The following is a 12,932-nucleotide window of genomic DNA, read 5'->3' as shown; positions in this document are numbered from 1 at the left end:
CTGCAACATCTCCAGCTGTTAACCGGCAAATTTGACTCATAGCCTTCGATGACCCCTTCATCTTGCAGACTTATCTGCTTATGTTTGTATATGCTATGTTAGTTAGAGCTATACTCATTATGTATGCAAGATGTATACAGTGCAGGGTCCAGACACACTGCCACCGGCAGTAACTTATGTTCATGGCATGTGTGGAGAACATCAAGGCCAGTAAATGATGTTCATGGCATGTGTGGTGAACATCAAGGCCCAGTGCAAAGAAGATAAGTGCGGACACAGCCAACATAAAGCCTGAATGGCAATATGGTTTGTGACCCCTATATTGGTGCCTTAGCATGAGTGCATTCGGCCGAAAACTTGAGCAACACGCCAGGCGGCACTTCAAATTATGCTGTTATGCTGCTACTAAACAGTGTCCATTAAGCAATAAAATTGTGCCGCCTTTGTACATTTTACGACAGTACTTTTTATGTTTTGTAGTAGCTTCAGCACAACCACAAATTCAGCTTAATTGAAATTTCTTTAATTTTTCTTTCTCATAAAAGACTTTGAAACAATGACTTCCTACAGTACTTATAACAAACATTCTAAATTAATGCTTATTGGTGGTATAATTAGTTCCAATGCATATTGATAGAAAAAACAGCATGAGAATATCAGCATGGAAGTGTCAGGTCAGCAGTTTCCATTTCAGTGCATCGTCAAGGAACCCTGTGCATTGGCGATGCTGTTGTCTTGTACATGTATAGGTGTCGTCAAATGAAGTGTCCGTCTGTTTCGTCAGGTTACAATGACTCATCAGCTCTCTTCTTCATGGCCCCCGGCCGTGACACCGCAAGTAGGTGACACTTCTTTGTCAATACATTGGTGTGAATGACGCTACGCTGCCTAGGAAGTCACTATGACTAGTTTTAGGTGCGCGTACACGTGTGCCCCTTTTTATTCCTCTTCTCGGGCCATTTTTTGAATTGGCAAACATTAAACTTCACAATTTTACACTTGCAATAGTACACCACAATGCAACTGCCCAGACTAAAAGGCAACTAAGCCAGCTAACAAAATTCAAAGCCTGAACTCACCTCTCTCATCCTTCTCTATAATGCCACTCACAGCCTGCAAAAAAAATAAAGCATTGCAATAAACCAAAAACAGACGTCAAGTTAGTAATAATAATCGGTTCCACAGGAGAACATGCCGAAACAGTCCATGTATTTGTAGTGCTGCAGCAAAATTAACACCCATGTATGCCCTGTATATCCTTGCATAGTAAAAGATATTGATTCGAACAGCAGGTGCTGATGCCATAACAATCAAAACAGAAAAGACTATCCAACTTTCTTTTGAAAATTCTATAAGCTGCATACAGACAACTCGTTGACAATTGACTTTTACAACAGCACTGATTTTAAATGTCTACTAGTATCAGCCAAACATTTCTTTTTGACTTCCGTGCCTTAACAAGTACGTCTGTGGCCAACAGTCGTGGAGTCAAAATCACTAATACTTCAAAGCTGCATATAGTTAATTTTGGAATCGTAAAGAATGGTTCCATTACGTGCCACTTTCAAGTAGGTCCCCTAGTAGCGAGCAAATAGCGCCAAATCGTGGTAATCAGCCCTAACCACTTACGCTAAAAACTTGGGGGCACTGAAGAAGTGCAGTTGCTGAAATTGTACGCTGCGTGAAGGTAGGAATGAAACGATATGGACGCTGGAGTAGAGTCTCCATGCTTCGGTGGAAGCTTTTTGCACCATGCCCCTTTTTTTTTGGCAGGCTGTTTGACATAGTGAGCTGTGCATAAAATATGGGGTGGCCCCAGCATGCCCTTTCCTCTTGCTTCACATGATGCCTCTAGACTGATACGAGGAGCAACAAGAGTCACCTGCTCAGCCCTACTTCGCACGAAACTTCGGGCAAGTTGGTGATGTAAGGTGAACCAAACACCCAAACGAAGACGATGGAATGAAGAACGCAAAAAGGACTGCGTGTGCCCTTCTTCCTATAGTCCTCATCTTGATGTTGCACCCACCTCACAATCAAGCGCAGACCCTTTCACAAAAGGCCACGCCACTAATGCAAACAGCCATGGAAGGAAGGAAAGAAGGAGCCTCTTCACTGTCTCGTCTTGCCTTGGCACAAGTATTTCTATGGATGATGACTATCACACACGAGTAATTGGCAGGACATTAGGAAGAGCTGTACAAGACTACGGATCCATCATTTTGGTGACAATGCACTTGTAACTTGGCGGAGCATTGTGGCTTGTTTTACAACCACACTCACATATGTTAAAAGCCGCAACGAATGCACAATTCACAGGAACCTAAGTATCAGAAAAATTCAGACAACCTAAACATTGTGCCTTTAGAATTTCAGTGTCAGTGATTATTTCCTAGAAACTGTCGAGGAATACGCTTAGCTTTGGTAACGCCACATAACAGCTCTAGGAAATGTCACAGCGCCTCTGATGCTGCTGCTATTTATGGAGAAAAGCTGCACTTAAAGCACAATCCAAGGATGCTTGGTATTGGTAAGACTTTTGGCACGACATCATCTTCGCATTGCTTTTGAGGCTGTAATTTGTGGAAAGAAAACCATTAAGCAATGTTTAGCGTTTTATTTCTGTGCGCAATCATTTTATTAAAACAATCAAGTAGCACACATCTGAATGATGCAGCATTCTATCACCAATGGAGCAAACGTTAAGTGATGCTGTAAGTTTATTTCTCAGTGACAACAGCAAAGCAGAAATCTCATGGCACCAGCTATACACCAGACAAATATGACGCATTGCACTACATAAGTTTGTCACATAAATGGGCCACCAGAAATGTAAGATTAAGATATATGGCTCCCTTATGTGGCCATCATATTACTGATCCGGACCCTAAGGTAATGTGATATGTATAACTTGCTGTATATGTGCATTCCCGACAACATGAGCAGATAATCACAAGACCACATTAGTATAGTCTCAGGTTTCTGAAGAACAACCGCCCAGCAGCCATATTTCTCGGTCGCCCTTTCTACCCTCCCTTACACAGTCACTCCCTCGTCCTCACAGCAGCCAATGGCCGCGTCATCCAAATGCAACAGAAACCACAAGGGCTCTTTCATTCTTTGCTTCTGACCGCCCTCTCAGTGAGTTTCACAATGCAATCAGCAGCACACAATAAGACCACCCCATTCTCTCCCAACAACACATCGTCAACTCGACACACTTGTCTTTCATGTGTCAACCAATCAAGAGCTTTATAAACAGGACATTGACGATCTATCAAGCAAGTTGCACTGTCACTACAGTTGAAACGTCACGACACAAGATAAAAAAGAAGAGATAAAAGGACATGTCGTCTGCAGAAACTGCAGGAATGACTTACAATAGACTCCTCTTCGAGAAAAAAGTCTGGAAAAAACTGCAGCGACACACAACTCATGGGTAACACATGTTAGTAGGTGCAAACCCCATGCAACATGACGACAGAGTGTAGCTCCAGACTGGAATGAATGCAATATGTTGAGAGCTTGTACGAGGATTACAGGAATAAGTACTGCTGAGATGGGGACTAAAGTTAGGCTGGGCAGACACTAGCTCTAGCACACTGATCAACAATTTAAAGGGACACCAAAGTCAAATAACAATTTATGTCACAGTGAAAGCTCCATATATGACGTCTAAAACGACAGTATTATCAACAGCAGTGCCACATGTACCGACAAATTAAGGTAAATGCACGAGGACACATGCGCCACAAGTAGGACAATCGCAAAATGATCCCAATGGCATCATACTTACCACCTAAAATTCATGACTAGTAATAGAACTAGCTGCACTAAATTAAGACTCTTTCATGCATCAAGAGACATAATAAAATGCTGCTTCTTCGTTTGTGTTTGATTGATGAAAAAAACAACCACCGGACATTACTATGGGCAACTGTGTGAGCGGTTCAAAAGTCCAAATTTTACCTGGTTAAACTGGACAGGTCGTGCCACCTAGCAGGACCCAGTTGAACTTCGCACGCTTACCCTCTTTGAGGCTAAGGCTAAAAATTGTTCAATAGCCATAGTTGCTGCTGTGGCTCTCACTACTTTCGCTCTGCTGCTGCTAGTGTTTACGGCCTTGCAGTAAAGCCGGGCAACGTTATCCACGGCGACGTGAGACCACAATTTCAGGCGAGGAATTTGAAGTGCACTAATGCGATGGGGACCTCTAAAATGTTATTTTACTTCTAAATGCCGTATTTACTCGCGTAATGAACCCAGTTGCATAATAACTCCCGCCCTCCCACCTTGGTGCTTGGAAAAAAAAAAGTCTCATTTTTTATGTATCTGTTCCTTTTATTTCGGTGAGAAAGCCAGTGCCGTTTAAGATCAAAACAACATTAAATTACGCCATTAAATCACAAAATAGCAACACAATAAAAGTTAAAATATAGCCTAAGAGCTATGCTAAACACTTGCGAGTGTGCACGACGTCAAGCAAAATTTAAAAGTCGCGTCATTTGTGGCAGTGCGCCATCTCTTAAACGCAAAGAAATGGTTTTGCTTACAGCCCAACGCAAGCACATGTAGAGGCGTGAAAATAGAAAGAAACAAAGGGCAACCTGGTGCAACAACGCGGTTCACTCAAAAAGCTGCAGCATGCATGCACCGACATCTGATGATGCGTTTTTGATGTATAGTTTCTCGTAGTGAACTTTATTGTATGCTGTGCAGAGCCCGATCGGCCGGTTTTAATGTTGGTCGAGTATGCTCGACCAACATTAAAACCGATATTAAAACCAACCAAACAAAATTCAATATGGCAATGGAAAACTGCCAACAATAAGAAATGCACACATGAGCTTCTAACGGGATGATTCATTGGATACCAATCATTCACTGTTTTCATTCGGCCTCATCAGACTTTTATTGAAAACTGCGAATCAAACAACGAAAATAGTGAAAAGGGAGAAGAGGTCGCATATTTAAAATTTTCCCAAAGAAGGGAGGGGGGTTGCTCGAGATTTTACGGTAGGCTTAAGAATATACATGAACAGATACCATAACACAGGCACCATGACTTTTATTAGCACGATTAAAATTTGGGCTTGTTGGTACAATAAGTACCAACGACCCCAAACGCATATTCATGGAAGATAGATGAGCACTGTGCTGCAGGTGAAAGGCACCTCAATCTGACGTGATATTATGATTCTCATCCACTGTTGAAACAGACACCAAAACAAGAATTGGTGCGCCTGGCACTCGTAAACGATGGTTTGGCTTTAAAACAGTAAATGGTACGATATAAATTTGTCCACTCAAGGTGTCACGACTTAAATTAAAATGACGAACGACATCACAGGTGCTAAATCATCATGAAGCACCACATTCTTGCACACCTTGCAATTAATTAGGTAGTGCGTGGCTACGAGCGCTCAAGGCACACTAAAGAGAGAGAAATAAACGTTTTTAGAAACAGCATTCCGAATGAGGCCTAGTGTCACTCTAAGGTGGGAGGATTGCCTAGTCCAGGAACCGTCTGGCTTCGACTGCCCTCTTGGTCCTGGCAACCAGTTGACAAGTACAAGTTCACAATCCTGAAAACACCACTTTTAATGCCGCATACCGTATTTACTCGATTCTACCGCGCCCTCGATTGTAACGCGCACCTGATTTCCACCACGAAAAAAAAAAAAAAAAACGTAAGACATGGATTGCAACGCGCACCCATTTTTCTCTCTGGCCCGCACGATCACACCACTCGAATAAACGACTCCTTTCGGGAGCGTCTTCCATTTAAATATGAGGTACGGGCGAAGCTTGTGCCCATCTGACGTGTAACAGAGCATTGCCGTCACTGTAGTTTTACCGTGGACCGATGTCAGCACGTGAACTTGCTTCGCCCCCTTATTCTCGACGGTTGTGGTGCCAGGCATGTCGAAGTAAAGAGGCGTCTGATCGGCATTCCCGATTTGCCCAAGCAGGTAGCCGTTGTTGCGCCGCAAGTTTAGGACGAACTTCTGAAAACTGCGAAGCTTTTCATCGTACTCCTCCGCAAAACTTTTCACATATGCATGTTTCCTTTCGGAGGGAAAAGCCTTTCCTCTTCATAAAGTTAGTTAGCCAGCACCTGCTCGCTTTAAACTGGCTCTGCATTAGACTTTTTTCTAAGACTAATTGCATAGCCCGCACTTGGAGCAGTTCTGTCGTCACGGGCCGCTGTGCCGCTCGCTGCTCAAGCACATACTCGCTGAGCAGCTTTTTAATTTGCGGAAACCGACCCTGCTGTGGTCCACTGAAGCCTTTGCCTGAAGCTTTGCTGTCGACAATCTTCTGCTTTTGTTTCCGCCGGTCCCGCACGCACGTTTCGGGAACTCCGAACAACCGCGATGCGCCCCGATTTCCGTCCGTTTCTGCACACGCGATGACTTTTCTTTTAAAAGCGGCATCGTGGTGCACTCGAGTTTTTGGAGTTGGCCCTTCCACGCCGTCGATGCTAATGCACTACTAGATGACGAACTCCTCAGCACACGTACGATGTGCCGCACATGGGAAACACATAGGCAGAAATGGCCGACGCACGTAGGGGGCGGCCATTTTGGATTTGCCGATGGCAATAGATTGACCATAATTTTTTTGTTCGTACTCGATTCTAACGCGCATGCGACTTATGAACTCGTTTAACCGGAAAAAAAGGTGCGCGTTAGATTCGAGTAATTACGGTAACCTTTCGCAAGCAAGAAAAAGTGGGGGAAAAAAAATGCACGTGGGTACGCCAACTTGAGATTCCCGCATTGAACACCATGATGTCGTAGATATTGAAGGTGTCTCCTGGGTCCTACATAGCTTCTAATCGATAAAAATGAAGTACATTATCATATGTGGGTGTCCCAAATTTAGCATACGAAGTAGAAAATTTCATCGGGCCATCACTGACGTCACGCATGAAGATTTCAGCGTAAAATTTTGAAAATGAAACTTCTACCTTCATTTTCTCCGCTACTGATGAACTTATGATAGTTAAACTAGTGCCGTTAGAATTCTCAGCGTGCAATTATTCAATCTGCACCAAATCACTGTTTTTTTTTTTAGTGTCTCTTTGAAGATACCTTGCTAGCTCCTTTTAATGCGAGGAAGAAAGGCCTGTGTCAACTCAGAATATGCCTAGTTATCGAGAGCAAATTTTTCCTGTGAAATCAACAAGAAACCAAAGACTCCACAATACCATTTTTAGTATATTTTGTAAACAAAAACAGCCCGAACATGCAAACAAGCTTTAACACAATAACAGTTTTGGTTGTGGGTTTTCTTATACTAAAGTGACACGGGCTACAATAGACACCATAGTCAAGGACTCGGGCAATTTCAACTACCTGAGGTTCTCTCGTGTGCACTTACATTGTGCTGGCCTCTAGCCCCTAACCTTGTTCGAGAAGTGACTCCCAAGGCATGCATGAAACCCACGTGTTTTGAGTAGGTAGACTAATACTGAAACCACTCAGCCATCGTTGCAGATATCTGGCAGGCTGATGTGCTATCATTTAAGGGTAAATTTTTAATACAGATGCTCTATTTCTTCATTTTAGATCATATAAAACAATCTTTTTGCACCAAAGAAACGCCACATGGCCGATCTTTTAAGAGGCTGAACTGATAAAATTGGCGTCATTAGCTTTCCTTTAAATACGCATGTAAATCTGATGCAGAAACAGAACTGTAAATTTTGATATATGTACTGAAAAATTTTGTGAAGAATAAGAAATTATAAAGGAGCAGGTATAATGAACCATTAAGAAACCACAAACTTATAAACATTACACAAAACAAATGAACTTACAGCCATGGAAGTGATGGAAGACTTTGAAAAGAGACGTTCGGCTTCCTTGAACTTGCGGTTCCTTTTGTCTGCCTTGCTGTTCGTGTTCCTGCTTAGAGCAAGCACAAACGAAAAGTCTTTTGTTTATTTTGAAAGCTTTATTCACTTGAAGCGGAATCTAACAAAAGTTTGGTATCAACAGTGCGGTTCAGCATAGCAAAATCAACTCTCAGGTCACCCTTGTCATTAGTGCACTTCAATTCAAACCTATGTTAAAGTTAAAATGTTGACAACCTACTACTTCTGGTATCCATGTACGTACATTGGATTTGAGAATTATACATAAGCAACTTTTTCACAACGAAAATCAGCTGCAACAAACACAACGAATTGCAAAAAATAAGGGAACAAAATTAAGCTTTCAGATAAAAGCTAAAACACAACTGAATGCAAAGCATAACTCTGTAATTATTTTCGTCTAATTGAGTGTCTTGCTTCAAGAAATGTTGGTGCACGGCAGTGGTTACCACTACAGACATTTTAGCTGTTTGACTGCTTCCGGTTTTGTGTGTCGGCATAGCCTAGTAGAATTGGTGGGAAACAAAAGCCTTAGCGAGTGGCCCACTCATTTCTCACAGTTTTCTCATCGTGTCTCGCCAAGTGTTTCAAATACAACTTCTCTTAAACTGCCCACAACATTTTAAGAGCAAGTCCTTAGCTCTAAGCGCCTTCTTATTACAGGAAAGCGGAAAAAGAGTGTTTCCTGACTCTAGCACAACTTGACAAACAAGCTTTCTGCTTCCATCTCGCCCTTGCTGGCGTTCTGCTTGTTTCTTATGTGACCAGAACTTTTTTGAGTAGCAAGAAGTGCTGCTGTTATCGCTATGTTGAAACCTAGCGGAAAAGTGAATAATCACGCAAAATGCTTATGTCATTTAGACACTGTGTTAAAGTTAAAACACCAAGTCAAGCGTACCCATATTTGTAAGAGTCCACGGCGAAATGTGACGATGAAAACAATGCTTGATGGTTGTTGAAGAAATGTCAATAACAAAAAATGTATGCCGAGTGAAGTACAACACACATACAAACACACTAGACATACTACAGCCTTTGTGCCACAATGTCCCAATCCCAAAAGTAAAATGAATCACGTATAAGGAATTCAGAAAAAATGAGAATGCTTATGAATATATTGCGTGATGAGGTTCACGCAATATAATGTGACATGAAGTCGATGCTGTACATATGGGTTTCATAGCACCGTTCAGAGTTTCACAGTGCAGAATGGACATGTGTTAATTGGCACCTATGTTTGTTCAAAACTCTGAGCTAGAGAACTTGGCATGTCTGATCAGGTACTTGAAGACATAGGGCCAGTTAGTCAAAATGCCACGGTAGGGGTCATGTTTACATTAGCATCGAGAGTGCGAAAATAGCGAAATTTTATCTGCAATCAAATAGCAGCAAATAGGCCAACAATATCAAATAGTGTATTTACACGAAACTTTACCCCCAGTTGTGGCAAAACAAAGAAAAAAATCAGGGACGCTACGACATGATGACAGCTTCATTACGCGCTTGTTTGGGATGCCTTCTTTTTTCTTTTCTTTTTTTCAGTTTTCATGGGCAAGCGTGTTGACAGAAGAGTGTTAGCAGAACCACAAAAGCTAACAGAGACGGTACGGTAGCTAGCATTTTTTTTTTCTATGGTCGCACAATACAGCTAGCTTGACAACAGTACCGCCGTGCTTCATTGCCATGGGTGCTCCAAGCCCAAGAAACCTTCAGGTAGCCTTTCACAGCAGCATTCTAACTGCACAGTGAAACGATGGGAGCTTGTTAGCGAGTGGTTCGGTGCAGCTGTGACAACTGCACAAACTGAACAAATTTCCACATGTGAAGCTAATCACTGAGGGTTTCAAGAAGCCAGAGTTAGGTCGTTATACGGCGTTTGAAACACACTCGACTGAACTATGCAAGGAGTCTATGCCTTCGTTTCGGAAGTCAAGTTTTGAAGCACTAGAGAGTTCTCAAATGTGTCTTTTTACGTGCGTAGATGACGCAACCTCTTTTAAACTGAACATGCACATGCTTTTCAGCAAGGATATTAATGAGTTTTAACAAAAGGCCTACTCTAATTATGTTACCCTCCGTGTTAATAGCCACCCCTTTCTAAACAAAGTTGAACCATTGGCCTTTGCCACGTTAGAGATGTTTGTCCTGTCGTGTTATTGAATTCTATACTTGTATATTCACACACTCCTAGTTAGAATGTTTTTACATAATACAACCGCACTGCTAGCGCTTTGAACGGTTCAAATTGATTTCATTTGCATAGAATAGCAACACAGCCCTCACTAGGAAGGGCTACAATCACGAAAATATTAATGAAAGATGGCCCTTTGCAATGACTGCTTTTGTTCGCAAGAAGACATGACTCTTCCTGTGCATGTTTACAAACACATGTGTCGGCTCGTATGTCATACAGATTCACAGCCACTGCGTTTTCAGTGCTAGGACTGGCTACGTGTGAGTGAATTACCATCAGAAACATGCGGAACTTAGCAGATCGTTTTTTTTTTTTTCGCGTTCGCGCACAGCTCACAGCGCGAACACATTGGAATAGGAAAGTTCACGTGCCTAACTGTTCCACTCCGGGTGCTTGCGAACAGCACAACTCGAACAAACTACAGGCGCAATGACAGTTGTAGCCCCAACCACGCAATCAACTGGCGACAGTTAACTGCGATCACAACGCAGCAAACTATCGCCAACAAATACGATTGTACGGCTCAAATCAGCAATGTACACAGAAGAGCGTCGAACGAAACTACTCACTTATTCGGAGCCAAGTACCGATCCCAGCCACGTATTATGTTTCCATACAGCTGCGTGTCCTCCAGGTAACTGCCTTCGAATGCATATATCTGCCGTTCGAGGTTTGCCAGTGTATCCTGCATATGAAGAGCACGTGTCAATGAAACAGCACGCGCGCCGTGTGTGGCGCGCGCGTTTTGAAATTCCCTTCTTTTACATGACTGGCGTAGCCAACACTGCCTCTGAGTGGCAAGGTGAAAGGCTAGGCTCCCAACTTAGCGAATTTCCAAAGCGATCCGTCTCCTCGAAAGGTGAACTCGCAGAACGTAAACAAAAACACGTGCGGTCCGATACACGCCACACGCAACCCCATGTTGTGAACCAGCTCCCGCCATATTGAAAAGGATCGAGGGGTGAGGCGATTACATCATCGCCGAAAGGTTTTGAGTGCAGTATGCCTTACAAAACGACTCAGTAACATTTCAGAAGGAAGTTGTGAGAGTTACGTACTGCGATTTCGGCTTTTCGCTTCACAAGTTCGGCAAGTTCAGCTCGCGTATCCATGAAGCTGCTGCTCTTGGACGCCATTTTTGTTGTTTGTGCAGCGCCGCACCAAATGACTGTTTCGCACAAAAATTTTATTCATATTGTTCTTTTTTGAAATAATAAGGTAAGCCTAGAAATAATGATTATTTTATTTACAAACTGCTATAAAGTAAAAATTTCTATTTATTGTTTTTAAAAAAGTGGCCAATTTCGGTTTCGGTTTTGATTTTTGTTTTGGGAACATGGTTCATACATATTCGGCAGGGTGTGGCTGGTGTGATTTAATGTGCTGTAAGCGTCTGCGAAATTAATGTTGTTTGACACTGCGTGTAGGATATAAGCGAGCTTTTGCATCAGCCTGGGCCACTGGGATTCTGTCCCTGTGCGCCTGTCCTGGCGACAAACTGCTTACGAATAATTATGCAGGAATCGGGCAGGTTGATTGGGCTAAAATTTAGTGAAGCACTCAGAATGGGAAGAGTAGCTTAGAAGTGCGGCAGCTTGGGCTAGTTGGTATGGCATGACGATAGTTATAGCGCGAGAACAAAACGACGATACAGAAACAAGAAGTGTCTTTCTTGTCTCTGTGTCGTCGTTTTGTTCTCGCGGGGAGAGTAGAGAGCTTCTTCAAATATTGAATTCCGAAGTACGTTTGAAAATTGAGGAAGCCAGTGAGACATGAAAACTCCGCGCATGCGCACCTCTCACCAGTGCTGCCAATCAAGCCACGTAAGGGTGCTCCCACTGGGATGCAAGCGACACGGACTCGACAGCTTCTCAGTGGAACTTGCTGCTGGGCTAATGAGTACATAACTTTCAGATGCGTCAATCAGTGTTCCGGAGTTACCACTACGGAATGGGAATCTCCAGATTAATTCCACATTTTCGCGATTTCAGAATTTAATTGGAGTTGAATGGAGACAGTGCTTTGATGAATGGAATGGGAATGCAATTGCGTCTTCTAAATAGAGTGCGTTATCTACTGCGCGCTTGTTTTAAAATTTCAAGCACTAGTAAGTCAGAGTCTTAAATTTAACAATCAAATATTATTTTCATTAAAATGGCTCGTCTGATTACAAGTCCGGTAGAAAGCGCCTACTACAATTCTGCATTCTTATATAGAGGACGTTCAGGCCAAGAAGCACCACGTAAAAAAAAATTCATGAGTGTTACGCGTCTCCTGCTAGTGCACTAGTATTCTAAGCTATATAGAGCATGTGAAAATATTTTTTTCCAATCCACCTAGCTTGGAAATTAAGAGATATTGCTTAATGAAGTTATTAAATTGCGACTCTAGAGAAAAATCTCCAATATACTGAACTAGTGCAGCGCTTAGCAAGAGATAATAAAACTTTCAATCTGCGGTAAGATAACTGGACTCCCTAATTTTTTCAATCCTTTTTCTAAAGCGTGTGAAATGAAAAATAAAAAAAGACACGTGATTGCCACCTAACGCGAGGCGTTTTTAGTGCACTCAAGTATAAGTTCAAGGAAATATCATAGACTGCTCACCCTCGAAGGTCATTTGAACAGGCTATTGGTGACTACGATGGACGTTAAGCCAATAAGCCATGGTAAAATGGCACCGATAAAACAAAAAAAAAAGAAACAGAAAACAAACCTCAATGAAAAAGCAGCCGCCACGTGCGAATGCGATACGAGACCGGAAACAGCGTTAGATGCAGTGTAGACATTTTTTGGGGGGATGGGGTCTGATGATCAACATGACAGAGGGAAAGAGGGTGACGTATATCTTTCTTGT

General features: G+C 42.5%; 1 protein-coding gene across 2 annotated transcripts in view; it reads right to left on the bottom strand.

Annotated features, from left to right (window-relative positions):
- Eaf6 (chromatin modification-related protein EAF6/MEAF6) overlaps positions 1-11,240 on the bottom strand; it is a 65,068-nt gene extending 53,828 nt beyond the window's left edge. Inside the window, exons 1-4 of one of the 2 annotated variants that reach the window (XM_037425047.2) lie at positions 11,135-11,240; positions 10,646-10,761; positions 7,826-7,916; positions 1,080-1,113 (exon numbers count right to left, since the gene is read on the bottom strand). In XM_037425047.2, coding sequence (XP_037280944.1) covers positions 1,080-1,113; positions 7,826-7,916; positions 10,646-10,761; positions 11,135-11,212 — 319 coding nt within the window. In that variant the 5' untranslated portion in view covers positions 11,213-11,240. The remainder of the gene's footprint in view (positions 1-1,079; positions 1,114-7,825; positions 7,917-10,645; positions 10,762-11,134) is intronic. The other variant, XM_037425048.2, reaches the window with a different exon arrangement.
- Positions 11,241-12,932: the final 1,692 nt, after the last annotated feature.

This window comes from Rhipicephalus microplus, chromosome 5 (genome assembly GCF_043290135.1).
Source record: "Rhipicephalus microplus isolate Deutch F79 chromosome 5, USDA_Rmic, whole genome shotgun sequence".
NCBI lineage: Eukaryota > Metazoa > Arthropoda > Arachnida > Ixodida > Ixodidae > Rhipicephalus > Rhipicephalus microplus.
Note: the sequence above shows the minus strand (reverse complement) of the source record. Positions and strands in the feature narration are given on the sequence as shown.